Below are 17,786 nucleotides of genomic sequence, written 5' to 3' on the forward strand. Positions count from 1 at the left end.
TATGTTCAGTGCATGAAGTCAGTTATATCTAACAGTGCATAATGCGGTGTACAGTGTATGAGCCCACTGCTACTGATATTATTAATGTAATGTAATGTATACTTTATTAATCCCGCAAGGGAAAATTACAATGTTTTCACTCTGTTGTTATTACACACATTACACACAGGTGTGAACTACACACACAGGCTCAGTACCTATACATGCAGAGTGAGGGAGCTGCCCACGGAAAGGCGCCCCAAGCAGTTGCTCTTGTGAGAATTGTTGCGTCTTAATTATAGAGTGTGGTCTAGACCTACTCTATCTGGAAAGTGTCCTGAGATAACTTAATTTTATCTAACTAAAAGTTAAAGTTATAATGTGACACTATAATCCTAAATACAATTTAATTGAATTTGAATTGAACAATTTAATAAACACAAATATAATGCAATCATACATTGTTAAATAATCCAATACTTTCTTATGACATGTTATTTCTTCCTGTTTATTTTCCCAATGACAGTGTATTGGCCCTAAATTTCATTCCGGCAGTTTACAATTGCATGGCTGCAATAGCCTACTCTATTTTGAAAAGAAGCAGGATGAAATAGGATTTCATAATAGTGAGCTGTTTTTTTGTTGTTGTTTTTTTTTAACTAAAAATTGGATTATTTTAAAGATTACATTTTGTTCTCTATTTAGCCATTTAAAAAAAAAGATTTGTTTAATAACGTTTAGATTATTTTTCGTGTTGTGCATGCTGGTTTATAACAACGAACAGAACCATTAAAGGATACATCTTTTTGAATTGGATAATTGTATTAGCCTATAGTAAGGGTACACCTGTGCTTTTCTCGCTGTGATATAAATAATAAAAAAATGTCTCGTGAAAAAAGTGTACAATGAAACCTGAATGAAAAAGAATGTGTGTGTGTGTGTGTGTGTGCGTGTGCTTAAACTCTACTCTCGCGATGCGCAGCGAGAACAAGCAACGTAATGTATCACTCCATAGAGGAAGCGGCTTTTATTTATCGGACACAATAATGGCTACAGCTACCCGACAACTCCGTTTTCTGCGCGATTCAGTCGATATTGGAGGGTCACTGATGTCTCCGTCGTCGTCCTGAAGACGCCATTACCTCCGGTGAGAGAGCCCAAGGCATACTACGCTGCCAACACGGTGTTGTCAACCGTTGTTAGTCGCCAGCTAAGCGGCATCTTGTCCTTCAGCCAGCCCCGACTGGTTCCGCTAGCTCATGCGTCGACCCTACCAGCAGCCACCAAACTGCACCCTGGAAATAAATAATTGAACGAATCAACGCTTCTCGGTTGACGTATGTAAATGTTAAAACCTCGACTACAAACATTTCCCGAATCTATAGCAGCCATTCTTCAATTCGGGATGAGTTAAAATTCACCAAGCGGTACCTGTCTTTGTAAAAATGTAGGCTACATCATAAAATTGGCTCCTCTGTTTTTTCTCCCTCATCAGCATATTAACTATCATCCTGAATCTTGGAAATACATTCACCACGTGAATATCGAAGGCATAAGACAGTACGTTACGTTATACCTGTTACCCTCATTGTAAAATAGGCTACCTTAAAATGCCGAATGTCGTGGATGAGTTTGTTACATTTACTTGCTCTACATATATTTTTATTTTATTCGTACTAAACGATCTTAGATAACCAATATACTGGGTTATATTTGCCTAGAGGTCGCAGCTTGTTTAGTTTAGGATGGTGTATGTGTATTTTACAGATATTATCTGGTGTGTGTGATCTTTTATGAATTTGTGAAATTATATAAAATGTTTAATTTGCGCTAAGAACTATTTGTTTAACAAGCTGCTTGAAACAATCTTGTTGGGAAAAGGCATAGCTTCTCATTGTAGGCCTATTCATAATTTAATTGACAATAAGTTACAAGAGCTATAATTGTGCAAATGTATCGACCAAATGTAAGCTTTTACTTTGGAGTAAACCTCTGTTCGTTGTCAGTGATGCAGCGCCCCTTTTGCTGCTGCAGGAGTTATGTAATCCAGTCTGTCTGCCATCATCCGCTGGTTATAGCAGAGGATAACCTCCCTTTGTCATGCATCTTGTCAACACTATCTTTTTAAAAAAAATGTATTTCTCGATCGTTGTATAAATATCCCTTTCTCTGTTCGACTGAATGCATTTTGGAACTTTTAATAACCTAAAACTAAATAATTTAAGGGGAGACACTCAGGGGCGTAGCACAAAATTCTGGGCCCTGTAGAAAGGCATTCTCTATGGGCCCCTCCCTGCATCCACAGCTAAAAAATTCTAGTATATTTTTGGGCCCTGGGTACTCTGTCCCATTTCCACCCCCTCTCCGACAGCCCTGGAGACACTACATGTGAATAGGGTATACATTTTAACTAACGGATATCACCATGACACTTCTCCAGTTGATAACTTACATTAATCACGTGTTTCGCCTTAACGTTGTTAACCCTGTCAGTCGGTCTAACATTACAAATGCGTACAATAGGCTACCAAGCAATGTTCAAGCTCACAACACGTAATTTCGAATAAGTTTTTTACGTTTGCAAAGATTCCTAAAATGTGAGGCTGAATTCAGATGTATAGTTATGTATAAGAAATGTATAGTGGTGTGTGTGTGTGTGTGTGTGTGTGTGTTAGAGATGCACCGATTACAATTTTCTAGGCCGATTCCGATTTTCATTGAGTTAGGCCAGCCGATACCGATTTCATTTTTTCTAAACTCTTTACAGCACACATAAATATTTATTTTCTATCTTTTCTTTAATAGAACATTTTGCATAGAACATTTTTTTACCAGATAATGGATCACTATAAAATAGAACTATATAAATTACTCCTGGTGTGGGAAATTCACACACATCTAAAGTGCAATGTTAGAACCATTTCCTTCTTTTCACATCCAATATCCAACTAAAAAAATGTGATTTTGGTTTTTGGTGTCGTCCCTCCACGCCCTACTTTTTCCTTGCAGGTGTTGCATATTGCAAACTTGTTATCTTCTGCACACATGCTGAAGAATTTCCAAACAGCTGACATGTTGCAGGTTAATTCACGAGGTTCCCTACATGTGCGAGAATAGCGCGGACACTTCACACCGCGAGCGGGTACGCGCGACACACAGTGGAAAAGTTGAGAGAAAGGAAAAAGAGACTGTGCTGTCGCGTCCGTGTGTGCGTGCGTCCTTGAAAACTGTAACGCGTATAACTTATGTTGTCAGTTAATTGTAGCATTGACCGGCATGAAATCGGCATATGTCACACTGCCCTGCCGGTCGCCGGTCATGGCCGAGCACGTGAAAACCGGCCAATTCCGGTCACCGGCCGGTCTATCGGTGCATCTCTAGTGTGTATAGTTTCTATTTTTTTATGTTATACGTATCTTAGTTATTTAGTTCTTCAATGTTTAACGTTGTCTGTTTGTATCTCTTCTACATTGCTGCTGTAATCTGAGGCATGTAGATATTTATGATAAAATATAAAGGGTGATTACAGAATGAAATGTGTCTTGCTGCTGCAGAGAAGACTTTCAGTCTATGGTTTTCTGGTTATTTCATCTGTAAATGTTATAATGCAGCAACCCCTCCATGTTCTTTTTTCCAGGTCCTGTCCTGGCTGATCTTGTTCATTGTATTTACTGAAATCATGTCTGGCTCAGGGGACTTACCAGGTTAGTATTTAACTTAAGGTGTATATTTAACAAGCTTGCTGAATTTTAAATTGTATCATTATGGCACTCGCACTAGTGATTCCTTGGTCCGAAATATTCCATTTGTTAGGACAGAATTAGGCAAAACTGCATTTGAGTATTATGCTCCATATAAATGGAATAACCTGCAGATTCTAATGAAATTAAACAGCCTGATTCTATGTAATCACTTTTAAATGTCTTCTTTATGAGTCCATGTATTCTAAATGTATTTGTGCACTTTGATTTGTTTAACATTCTCCAATTGTTTTGTGTACTGTGTTGCAACTGTATATTATATATGAATTACTATGTTCAGTTAATTTTATATGTATTGTAATTTTATATGGCATGTAATTAGGGAGTCATTGGAAATGGCCCTTCCTGAATAAATAAAGGTGAGATAGAGAGATATATATATATATATATATATATATATATATATATATATATATATATATATATATATATATATATATATATATATTTTGCAGCAGAAGTCATCACACACAATTTGGTCTGTAGCTGTTTTGGCCACTTAGTTCCAATTAAGGGAAATCTTAATTCTACGGAATAAAACAACATTTGAAGCCCCTTTGTAACCGCAGGACCTCCCCGGGTACTAGGAACCATTGAGGAACTCGTTGCGTTTTGGCCGCAGGGACCAGCATCTAAATTAAGTTTCGGGGACATTTAACCCCCTAAAAAGTACCTGCTCGGGGCGGTAGTACTTTCTGGAAGTACAGGAACCTTCGAGCTTGGGTTTGCAGAGATGACCGTCGCTGATTGGTCAAACACACAGCGCGGCTGCTTCAACTTGTGTACCGCTTTATTCATAAAACAAGGATGTACTTTAGTATTTATTTATGTTAACATTTATTTATACTTTTATTTATACTTCTATGTATAATCTTTTTCTTGTGCAATAATTACATCCAACAGGGAATTGTTTACATGTAATACTTCTATTTATACTTTTATGCTAGTGCAAAAAATTACATCCATATCGTTGTAATGTTTACATTTATTATTAGGGTTTGGTACCGAAACCTGGTTCCACTATGGAACCGGGTGTACTCGGACCAGATTAGATGCAAATTTTGGTTCCTCATTTCAGTCCCACTTAATGTGTCGGCTGAAATATTTTCCCTCTGTCGCTCCGAAACGGACGTAAAAATATCACACTTTCTCTGTAGTCTACCGTTAGCTACCGTAAATGTAGGCTACTTTTAAAATGCCATACTTTCCCTCTGGGCTCACCAAAACGAACGTAAAAGCCTTTCTTTGATGTCATTTTTCAGTTTTTCAAGAATTGGTTTAGGAATCGGAATCGTTTTAAAAATACCGGTTTGGAATCGTAAAAATCCAAACGATACCCAAACCTATTTATTATAGGGCTATGCAAACTCTTTTTCCAGTATAAATCACATTGGATTGTTCATCAGTCCTCCTCCCATCATGTGGCTTTTTATACATCAGCTAACTAATTTGGCTAATCTTCACAGGTCTTTAGAGCTTGGTGGAAACGCAGGTAACAATGGCCTGAAGGAAGCTTTTAGTTCCTTGAAAAGTTGTTCCTGGGACTAAAAGTTACAGCTTTAGACAATAGAGTGCGCTGAGCTTTGTGCCAACAGTTTGTGTTTGGCCTTTTCCTGTTTTAACATGACAACGCCCCATTGCACAAAGCCAGGTCCATAAAGAAATCTAACCCCATTTAACAGCTTTGGGATGAATTTGAAACGCTGACTGCGAGCCAGGCCTTATCACACACTGATGCTCTGGTGGCTGAATGGGTGCAAATCCCTGCAGCAAAGCTCCAAAATATGGTGGGAAGCCAGAAGAGTGGAGTCTGCTATATCAGCAGATTAATGTCCATGAATTTGGAATGATATGTTAAAAATCACATATGGGTGTAATGTTCAGGTGTCGTGTGTTTTAATTCTGTAAATGTTCTTCTTCGCAATTGCATTTATAGTAACAATTTAGATGTGATGATTAAGGCTTTGAGAGTCCGGATGATGGTTTAGATATACCTTGGAAAGAGCTTGAAGGTTACTCTTAAAAAGGTGTACGAACCTGGAAACTGGCGAGGCAGTTAATGACTCCTCTTTCTGAGACAATCATTTCAGTTTGTCTCTGCCTCGCCACCCTCATCAGAGTGATACGCTGTCAGTAACAAGAAGTTAAGAGAGAAACCTGTTGTTTGTGTCCGCAGCCTTAGAGGGTTCAGGGATGGGCGGGATGAGGCTTCCCGTCGGGATGACCCGACGAGCCCTCAGCTACGACGATAACCTGGAGGCCCCCATGTCCACACCCCCCCATGACATCAGCATCAACAAACTGTGGAGACGACCCGTCATACCGGAGAGGAAGTTTAACCAACTAGCTGAGGTAAGAAAGAAACACACACACACACACACAGCTGCTTTTACTATTACTAAATAGTAAAATACTTAACTATTAACTTAACCGCTAACTACTTTGATCTATTGGTCGGTTTGAGTCATTTGTCTTTTGTTCAACAAAGGGTTGAAAGCACACTGAGCTGCCGTTCCTTGAGTGTTTTTCTAACCGTGTTTTTCAAACCGAGATCGCTAGAATCTAGTCGGTTCAGAAAATAAAGACGATGCTTCACAAAGCTTCATTTGGCCATCACTAACTAAGACTGAATATCTTTTGAGTTGTTGACGAAACAAGACATTTGAGGACGTCATCTTGGGCTTTGGGAAACACTGATCGACATATTTTTATTATTATTTGCTCAAATGTTGTAAACCAAACATTAACTGAGAAAATAATCAACAGATTAATCAACAAAGAAAGTAATCGTTGGCTCCGGCCCTGATGATGATGATGATGATGATGATGATGATGATGATGATGATGATGATGATGTTGGTGTGTGTTTTTGTCCCACCAGGAGGATGAGAGTGGTGCAGTGAGTCAGTCTAAAGTGATGGAGAGCGCCCCCTCCAGGTCACCAGTTGTAGTGAAAACCAAGGCCTCCTCCATCATCATGAATTCTCTCATCACCAGTATGTTACATCTGTTAATGGCAATAATAGTCTCTCTTTAAGCAGGACCATGTGTATTTTATGTAAGCGAAACTGAGAATTAATGTCATGAGCAAGTAAAGTTTAAAAAAGGATAAAATAATTGAAGAACAGAAGAAGAATAGTTACAATTGAACAATTACAGTTACAATTTTTTTTTTTTTACATTTTTAATGACTGTAGTATTGATAAGATTCGACGTTACCGGTACTTTTATAGTTTATTCTTTCAAGACTTCACTCAGTATTTTGATGTCAGGAATATCTTCTTTTTTTTTTTTTTTTTTTTTTTTTATTGACATTTTGGACTTGTTTCCTGTGAGATATCGTTGAGTTTATATAATTACCTTTACCTCTAATACATTTAGTTACATTTAAAATATACATAAATTCTAATCCTGTTCTAAATTTATTCTTTTAAATAAGTTATATATTTTTAAAACTATTATTTAGTAGTGAAATATAATCAATTAATATTGAGTATTGATAAAGAACCGAACCAATGAGGTGAAAAGATTTGTAGAATCGATCAAATCCTAATGATACCCATCCCTAGACATTATTTTGGGACATAGAAAGCATACGGATTAGAGTTTAGATTCTCTGCCCGAGTCCGTGTTTTTTTTAATCATTACTTTATTAGCCTATTTGGGTGGGGAGAAAGCTCTGCCTCTCCAGCTTCTCCCGTAGCTCTGGGTGTATGTCCTGCACTCTCTTGAGTGTGAGGTAAACTGTGCTAAATCGTGTCTCCCCCATCTGCAGCACTGTCTTCGATAATTGCGCAACCACGAGTCCTTTAGCAGCAGATATATGGTCTCTTCTATATCCGGCGTGTTGTCGGCCAGTGCGTCGGCATGCAGACCGTGGCGAAGGACACGGATTAATTAGGTGATCGAGACAAGAAAATCTCCTATATGGTTCCAGGGCTTTGATTATGTTGCTGCCTTGATCTGTTACCCACACTATTCAGCTGAGGGAGCTATGGGTCAAGTTTTCTTTTTTTTTTTTTTTTACGTTTCTTCATTCGGATCCATTTGCGATCCATTCCATTCTGAATTTCAAACAACGCAGTTTACGTGCTTCGTCCTTGTGGCAGTATTCATTAAGATAATTTTAAACAGATTTCTGTAGTTCAAACAACTCGGAATTGTAGTTGAGAACGTCTGTTATAACGGCCCACGTATTAAAAAATTGTCGGGTTTAAATCGGGCTCGGGCTCATAATTACAGTTAATGTATCGGGCCGGGCTAGGACACAACGTGCACGGGCTTGGGTAGGGTTGGGCTTGATTTTTTTTTTTGGCCCCGATCTAAGCTTTAATATAGATGGAAAGCTGAGAAGTGCATTACAGTGCAGGAGCGGTTCGACAAGATTCTGTAGATATTTGGTACCTTTTTATTCAACATGAACTCTTTATTATAATCACTGGGATTCAGGATGCCCATGACCCTTTTAACCTGTTAAATCCTTGTAAATCTACAGGGTTGGAATGTTTGATATTTAAAGATGGAGTGTCACTTTTAATAACTATTTTTTTTTTTCTCTCTCTCTTTCAGAGCAGACTCAGGATAGTGTGTACAATTTTGAGCAGAGGGCCGGGCTCACCGACACCAGCTACACTCCCCACAAAGGCCTCACCGCTGAGGAGACGAGACACCACCACCGCATGCCTGAATCCCTCCAGGTAAGGAGTACGCACGCCGATGGCAGACGGAACGAGGCCCAACAGTTGACCAAAGACTGAAGCCTTTTGTTGTTGTCGCTGTTTAGAAACTGCAGATCCAGAGCATGGAGGCCAGAGAAGAGCGACAGAGCTCCTCCGCCCAGTCCACTCCATCCAACACACCACACAGCTCCCCGAGACAACAACGCAGGTACACACACACACACACACCATGAGTCTACTGTCCTGTGGTCTAAATCCTGTGTGAGTCTGTTCATACCAGAAAATGGGATAAACACTGAAAACCTGTGTGTAGGGGCTGGTTCGGCAGTACGAGTTCAGATGTCAGTTCCTCCAACAGCAGTGTGGACCTGGCAGGAGGAGACATGGTGGTCGAACGGTGGAGCGTGTTCGGGCCTCGGCCGCTCGTCCAGAAATCGACTTCTGACCTGGGATCAGACTCTGCCACAGCAGGTAAACGGCATCGCCCTACTGCCGAGCACTGAATCTTGACAAAAAGAGCTTTAAGTGCTCCAAAATTGGAGGATTACGTCAATTGGTTGTCAGCCAAGTTCCCATGGCATCTTTTTACTAAACAACAACAACAAACAAACCAAACTGAAATTTAAAACACTCCAATAAAAGCTCAAGGCTTCAAAGACTTTGGCATAAACAGAAACAGGATTTGGGTTAATGGATGAACAAATGACCTTTTAGACTGACGGTAAACACTGATTTAGTGTGAGTCTGTTCACTTATTGGCTTTTGTGACGCGATAGTGAAGCATAGTTTTTTTTCCATCCCAGTGATATAGAAGTCAGGTCAGACATGTTTAAATTCAGAGCACAGACGGCTGCTGAGACACAACGTTTACATTTTCACGTGTGGGACGATTCAGTCGTTTTGGAAACTATCAAATTCTTTTTTCCAGGATGACTTTCGGTAGGTAGATACAAAAAAGTAAAATAAGTTTGTCTGGACGGAAGGAATGAAAAAAACACCAGTGTGTAACTCAGAAGTTGTTGGCTGAAAATGTTTTTAGATTTTTCAACTACATAACTGCTTGATATTATTCACAACGTGGAGGGAAACTCCCACTAACCCTGTTGTACTTGTGTAGTTTAATCTTCCATCATAGATGGCTGGATTTTGACATTTACATACAATAGAGGCTGCAACAGTACAGTGACAGAGATGAAGACAGATGATCCAGTTTAACAGAATATGTTCATTATTAGCAGGAACACTTTATTCTAACTAGAATGCACTCAAAACTAAAGAATTAATGAAGAAGGCCAAGAGGATAGAGATGGTTTAATCCAACCCCAAATTCCTTTCTGTAGTTTTATATGCATTTCTTGGTTCTTCCTAGTGTAGTTTGTACAGCATGCAGTTTCTATGTGATAGGGTCCGTTGTCACCAGTGTGACAATAAGTTTGATGTAATGTAAACAGTATCTGCTTTTCTACCTGCAGAGCTGAGAATTCTCTCACTCTATTAATCCATAATTGTCATTCTTACAAAGACATTAAAGGGATAGCCGCCGAGCTGGAGAGTGGGTTTGCGGGAGGAGAGGGAAAAGACAGAATATCTAGAATTGACTGTGTGTGTGTATTACTATTTATATATATATATATATATATATATATATATATATATATATATATATATATATATATATATATATATATATATATATATATATATATATATATATATATATATATATATATTATATATATATATTATATATATATATATATATATATATATATATATATATATATATATATATATATATATATATATATATAATATAAATTTCAATATGAATTGAAATTCATATTGTGTAATGTAAAAAGCCATTAAAGAAATGGATAAAAAGGAAATTGTAAACCAGATAATATTGACTTAGGTGTTAGGTGTAATAAGTTAAAAGAGCTTGAGGCAAAAGCTATGTATGTGTGTGTGTATATGTATGTATGTGTGTGTGTGTGTGTGTGTGTATATATATATATATATGTGTGTGTGTGTGTATATTTATGTGTGTGTGTGCGTATATATATGTGTGTGTATAGAGCGAGAGAGAGATTTTTTTTGTTATTTATATCCTTTGAGCGTTGTGCAGTTTCTTTGCCAAAATATGAGAAATAATTTTCTTTTCTCTTTTCCCAGGAGGCTTTGCACTGCAGGCATATCGCGGTGCCCAGAAGCCAACCGCCATGGAGGTGATGAAGTCACAGGCCACGCGTCTGGCTGACCACTCCGCCGCTCAAACAGTGGCTCCTCCCAAAATGGAGATTCCCACAGTGGAGGGTCGACGGGAGGGAGCGCGAGCACACAAGCTCAAACCCAGAGACATGAACGTCCTGACGCCCTCTGGCTTCTGAGAGGACGCACCACATGTGTCAGAGCTGCTCATCACTCAGACGCCAAAGGTCCCATGAAATGACAATGTCTCTGTGTTGTTATGGGTTTGGGATGACATTTCCATCCAATGATGTCATTGTAGGTTTTTGGGGTCAGCAAATCTGTTTCATTACAACTTGGGTCTCATTTTCGTAGTTTTGTATATAATTCCTGTGTTCTAATACAACGGTTCGCACATTTTCAGTAATATGACCGTTCTAGTCAACATTGTGAAATGGCGACCGTTACAAGATCGTTACGTGATTGTTACATTTAGGCCCCAAAACTACTTGGTTAAGTTCTGAAAAAAAGATCATGGTTTGGGTTACTTTCTGTGCGTAACTATTTAACGTAGTCACATTGAACTTGACGTAGTTCCGTACGGATGTTAACTTCCGTAACTTAAAACGACAGCGTTGACCTTTGGTTTCGCAGGGGATATGAGCACCGCTCTCCCAAGTGAATGTCCAGTGATTATTCGACCCATCAATCCACCCCAACCTCCTTCCTACGCAAAACCTTTTTTATACCACATCACCTGACTGCCCCCCTTTGCGCCCGTCATGATTACAACCGTCCCTATACGTCACTGCATAACAACAACACCAGTATGGGTCGTAATGGTTACGTGGGTTAATATACAAATTACCGTGCATTACTTTTCGTAGGCATATGTACGATCAGTGAATAAGGACAGCCTGTCCTGTTTGTAAAATACTCAACAAGGTAATCCCTCTCATCTGGGATAGTGGCATCATTACCAAAAAGAAGTCAGACAGGGCAGGTTGTAAACAAACCCCCAGGTTAGACAAACATATTTAGCAGAAAAAGACAAAGTCCTGTCGTCCTTTTTGCATGCAAAAACTCAAAGCCATTTCATGGGACCTTTTTTAACAGTAGCTCCGACATTCAGATCACCACTGTACTTGTGACCATCTTTGCCATAGAAACTGCTTTGAGGTGTTTACTGTGTTGTTTTCCTGTAAATTCATACTCTCTCTTAACTGTTACATCTAGTTGCAGCATGCTGGCATCAACATGGGCTCAAGCCAATAAATTACAGTTGAACTTCCGAGTCCAGGTTACCTGGAGAGCCGGACTGACTGACTGATCTTGAGGACTTTGTCTAGCTAAAGGTGAAGATGATGGTGATCCTGGTTTAAAATGATCCACCTGTAAATGCACTTTATTCCCACTCTCTCCACCGTAGAGTCCACATGCTCGATTATCCAACCTGACCCAAAACCTCTCGTGTTACACAGCCCTTCAGGATGCAAATACATGTGAGAAAACCTCCTCTTCTTCAGTGTTGATAGTCTTTATATCCTGTTTGTCTTTAAAACGTATCATTTATTTTCCTAAAGGGGCATTTCATTAAGCAAGGTGGGAAGAATAAGTCTAACCAATTCTTTCAGTGTGGTTGAATACGAATCAAACCAGCAGTGCAAAAGAATCTGAAAACAATTGTGAAACACTGAAACGTTCCACTCATTTGTTTTGCATTCCACTTTCTATAGATGTTTTAATTTGTAGATTAAGGTTGTTAATATATGCTACTCTAGCAACAGATTTTGGTTCATTACGGATCAGAAGAAAAAAGATCAGAAGCTACATGTGCCCAGGACTCTCACACTGACATGCTGCCGTGTTTTCAGATTGCTGGATTCAATCAAAATGAAACACTTAAAAGAAGAGGGTTTAAGGCCTCTTTTAGTTTTCAGTGTGTGAGCTCAGTTAACATGTCTGCCTCTGTTTTCTACCAACTGTCAAATATATAAAGAGTTTCTGTTTCTGGTGAGTTTTGGTGCTTAACAGCTGCAGTTTGCACTGTGACTGAAGAGATAGATGGTGTGCACACCGGCCGCATCCTGCAGAAACCTTGTCACTCAGAATAAGTGGAAGAGCTTTTCACAGACACCCTTTTGCTTTTTGGCGTTTAAACATAAATGCAGTCATCAGTGCAAGGAAATGTTGAGAAAAATCTTGTCTGACAATACCAGCAAATAACCGAAGTACAGGGTTTTGTTCTAGAAACTGCAGTGAGATTTCAGCAGTTTGTCTCGCTAGAGAGGTGTCAAACATTCAAGTTGGTGTTGTAGTCAAGACCACCTAAACTAAGACCAAGTCATGACTTCCAGACTGTATCAAGACCAAGACAAGACCAAGACTTTAAGGGGTTGAGATCAAGTCTAGACCAAGACCAGACCAGTGCGAGTCCCACACTGCAAGACACACTTTAAAATAAAATGTTGAACATGTAAACCGTAGGTACTCCTCCAATTGATCTGGAAGATCCACATTGTTTATTCCCATAAAACACCCACAGAGCCTCTGTGCCTCTTTTACGTGTGTGGATGTATAAGGGTACCATGAGAAATGTCCTGATAAAATAATCAGTGCAGAGGTGAATTTTATGTGTGGGAATTTAATGGTATTACTGCAGTTGTGATCTTGACTGGTCTTGAAATAAAATCCTGATAAAAATGCAGTCTATCACGAGACAAGACCTTCAAAAAGTGGTCTTGAGTACTACAGTACTAGTTTACTGCTAATAAATGGGTCTTTATACAAGGTTTCTGCAAGATTGTGTGTGTGTGGCTTTTCATCTGTTAAATGAAATGTAGCGCCTTGCTGATTGTTATCATTTCACTTTTATTAAGTGGAAGCAGACCTTTTGCTGGTAATAGATTCTATGTATTATGTGACACACAGCAGTGGAAGTAAAAAATGTCATGTCCCATTCAATCGCCACCTGTAACTCTGCTGTGTCAGTCAGATGTTGTGTTGGATACAGAAGACAACACACTCTGCTTTCAGCAGCTGTAAATATTAAATGAATATGACTGTTTATCCTCCGTTAACGTTTATGTTTAATAGTTTGTGTTCACAAGTGCTCTGTGTTTAAAGTGTGACGCTGTTCCCTTTAAATCTCTACCTGACTGAAATATCAAATCTGAATCTCCTGTGTGGTGGTGTGACTCTGTAGTACACACTGACTGAATTACAGTGTCTGTTTATCTGTTTGTCATTTTTTCAGTTGATGATAAAGAGACATTTTCCTTGATTTATACCGTTTCTGTGTTTCTTTGCCAAAACCTTTTTCATTGTGTTTTTACAACAGATCTTGCACGCCATTTCCACTCTTCTTCCACTGAGTTTGACACAGTAGAACCCTTAAAGTTTAAAGCTTTAGTGCGTAACTTTTTGATATTAATGAATGTCCGTTATCTTCAAGCCATTGCCAAATGAGTTGATACATATCGGCTCCACACAACTCTCTCTGTATTTCTCAGTATGACTATGTTCAGGGCCCAGTTTTTCAAAAGTAATCCAGTGGGATTTTGGATCACGGATTGCATCAAATCTTGGAAATGGGTTTTTCAAAAGCAAAAGAAGGATTTCAAACTAATTTCAGAGCATGTAATCTGAATTTATCAAACCTGCTCGTTTGGTTTTTCAAAACTTTGAACTCTGTTTGGGATCTATTTGATCCAGAAAAAACAGGATTATCCTGATCCCATCAGAAGGGTGGATTCAGTTGTGATTTTTTGAACCAAATAAAATCAGTTTTTTTTTTAAGTGAAGGATCACAAAATCAATGTTTACTGATGATATATACAGTTCTTCATATTTGAAGCATATATGAAACATGTCACATCTAATAAGATATGGTAAACAAAACAAAAAATAAATAAATAAGGAATGTAAAATATTTCTGTTTATTACAGTGTTTCTGTATGTATCGTGGACGCGGGCATTTTTGTTGTCGTTACTTAAAATTCCTCATGGGGGCGGTAGAAACTACGCACTATTACTTTAACTGTTTAGTACCTCCGCCAAGGAGGTCATGTTTTCGGCTCTGTTTGTTTGTCTGTTTTTTATTTTATTAAGTCTATGTTTGAGATATGTTTTCTCTCGTTTGGTGGGTGTGTATCAGGTCATAGGTGATTCTCAATCAGCAGAGACGTCTGTAAACTCGTGGTAATAAAACATTAAAAACTGCATCAGCTTTTAACGTTGACGTTTGTTTAAGCCATATAACATGAGAGGGTTTAATTTCGAGGTCCGAAAGGCGCATTACTGAAGTATAGGCCTCCTCAACGGTAATATTGTGATTATACAACAACGGTTATAAAATACGTGATCAATCTGTATTCATATTGTGGAGCAATTCGCTCTTGAAATACAAAAAACAGACAGGATTTCTAGTCCCTCCCTGTTTAGTAAACCAGCCAATTGACCGTGGGATTTATCAATATGAATAAATCCCGCCTGCACATATAAACACAAAACTGCTTTGCTAACTCCAACGTGTTGTAAGTAAGACATCTGCTGAAAAAGTTATTGTATTCATTAGCATGATTACCATACTGTTTAGTTCACAAACATCCAACACACCAAAGTACAAAGACATAGCGGACCAGACTCGAGCTTTTATTTTGAAAAGCCGGAGCTCGGGGACGGCACCAGCCGAGAATGCATGAGACGGGAGCATAGACTTTATATTATTAATATATTATGTTATTAATAATAATATGAATTTAATATACAGTCTATGGAGTTCTCCAGGCTGCAGCCATACCCGACTCTAATAAAAAGGCAGAGCGCTCTCTCCCCGTGGGGTCGAAAATCCAGCTGTTCCACTAGTTGTTCCCTCTAGAGGTCTGGAGAACTTCCGTTGTGTAATCTGGATGCTGCGTTTTTTTTGTTGCATTTGTTTTCTGGGTTTGTGTGCTTTTCTTCTTGCATCGTTTCATATTTGCAGCGCGTTTATGTATTTGGTTGTGTTGTGTGTATTTGCAGCGCATTTATGTATTTGGTTGTGTTGTGTGTATTTGCAGCACGTTTGCTGAATGCTGCGCATGTGTTGTCAAATTAATGAAGTTGTTTTCTTAATTTGCTTGTGTTTAGTCTATTTTCGTGTGTTTTCTTAAGTTGAAGGGCGTTTGCTCCTGTCGGCCACCGTAGTTTTTCTTTGTTTGTCAGCAGGAATACAAAAAAAAACACTGGCCTGATTTTCATGAAACTTGATGGAAGGGTTTAGCATGGGCAGAACCCAATACATTTTGGAGCGGATCCCAATCACAGGGTGGATACATTTCACTTTCTTTAACATTTTAAGATGGGGCATGTGTGCTGCATTTATGTGGTGTTGGAATAATCCTAAAAGTTACTTCTCAATCGTAACTCCTCCATCGTGAGCCAGAGAGGAGCATCCTGTCAGTCCTATCCTCCAAATCCGGAGATGTCACAGAATTTGGACAAACTAAAATGAGTCAGATTGTATTTCTTATCCCGAGTAAACCAGGAGACATCAGTGATAACCAATTAAATCAGATAATCTGTGAATTTATAGTCAGCCAGCCCCACTGGACACATGCGTGTTAAAAACTGACAAATACACTGAAAAGATTTGCTGATTATTATTATCAGAGTTTATTTTGGGGTAAAGCATAGAGAGTGTTTTATTGCAAAAGCACCTTCATGCAGAGTAAACAAGACTTCTGGTATCTTTATGTTTGAGAGGGTTCGTGTTCACTTTCAGTCTTTGCGATGCCTCTCAAAATGTAAAAACAAAAACATCTTCACCCTGCTTCTGTTGGAATGCAGTTTCAGTCTATAGGAATTCCTGAACAGCAAGTCAGTCTAGTTCCTGAGTTCCTCAATATATATTTTTACTATAGTGAAAAACAGTGTGTAGCCATATCTGTATCCTAAAGTAAACCAGTTATGGTCCAATAATACCGGTTAATTGATACGTTGTTTTTTTTCCAACAAATCCCTCTATTTATCAGAGCAAGGACAACAGGACATGAGTCATGAATTTCCATTGAAGTTGGTCCTGAGTTGTGAAAAACAAAAGAAACCGACATTGAGATTTTCCACAAATGTTCCCTGTGCTCTAGCTTATATTAGCTGACCACTTAGTACAACTGTCTGTATTTCGGGGTTAATAAATACGTGAAAAAGACTAGTGTTTAATACAGTGTCTGCTGCCTTGATGAGGCAAATGGTGGTGGCGAATGGTGCTTGAATTTCCCACATGGAATTCAAACTCGTTTGTCCTTTCCATTTAGATGATACAGTCTATGGTAGGAACTGAAAAACTTCATCTCTCTGACATCTCTGGAAGATAACTATTTAAGTTTTCTAAAGCCTTAATTCAGAATTCACAACTTTGGCTATGATTTTCCTGTCCCAGATACATTATTGTGGTCAGAGACTGAAACTCTTGTGTCGGAAGGGAATGAACGCGTTCCGAGACGCATCTTGACCTTGATGTGTACTTTCCCAGATGCTATGACAGTAAACATCAGTGATGTTTGGTTGAGTTTCTTGGAGACAAGTCTGAGATGGTACCCACTAAGATTGTCAGTTAAACAAGGGTGGGAAAAGGCGGGAGGCAGCGAACACTCAAAAAAAACATAACATGGCTTTAAAAAAAGGCAAAGACCAACATTAGTGTTCCATGTGTTATGTGGACATGGACCGATGGACTCTGACCTCGAATTCTGGCAACATGCACTCCAGTAGCAGTTCTCTCTTACTGGAATAATCTTGAAATCTGAGATCAGTTGTGAATGTCAATGTGACACTACAAAACATCTTGTAGTGTGAGCAGCAGTACAGCAGTGAACATTCAGTGACATCCTGAAATATAGGCTGGAGGACAAGCTCTTAGTTTCCTTCCTCTTCTAGATCTTGGTTGTTCAGGAACAGTTTGTTTTCTCAAATGAAACCTGGCTTCATGTTGAATAATACCTCAACTCAGGCTTCCACGAAAGACGTATTTGCATCAAAAAAAGAAGACCCTTAGAGTGTCCATCAGTTGCTCCAGTAGACCAGTCCAACAGCTCCTAGATGGGGAAGTCCAGACATTCACAGGTGAAGAAGCTTGCCAACATCCATAACTACTCTTTAAAGTTAAACCTTTTTGCATTCTTCTGGAAACTGTGAACTT

The 17,786-nt window shown here is 38.8% G+C and overlaps 1 protein-coding gene across 1 annotated transcript; it reads left to right on the plus strand.

The window, feature by feature from the left end:
- The first annotated feature begins 976 nt into the window (after window positions 1–976).
- Window positions 977–12,412, plus strand: LOC144527723 (putative monooxygenase p33MONOX). The gene is made up of 8 exons (XM_078265946.1): window positions 977–1,126; window positions 3,617–3,683; window positions 5,917–6,092; window positions 6,622–6,736; window positions 8,310–8,437; window positions 8,524–8,627; window positions 8,733–8,890; window positions 10,592–12,412. The coding sequence occupies exons 2-8, from the start codon at window positions 3,659–3,661 to the stop codon at window positions 10,804–10,806; spliced, it is 921 nt and encodes a 306-aa protein (XP_078122072.1). The 5' UTR covers window positions 977–1,126; window positions 3,617–3,658; the 3' UTR covers window positions 10,807–12,412.
- Window positions 12,413–17,786: the final 5,374 nt, after the last annotated feature.

This window comes from Sander vitreus, chromosome 13 (genome assembly GCF_031162955.1).
Source record: "Sander vitreus isolate 19-12246 chromosome 13, sanVit1, whole genome shotgun sequence".
Classification (NCBI taxonomy): domain Eukaryota; kingdom Metazoa; phylum Chordata; class Actinopteri; order Perciformes; family Percidae; genus Sander; species Sander vitreus.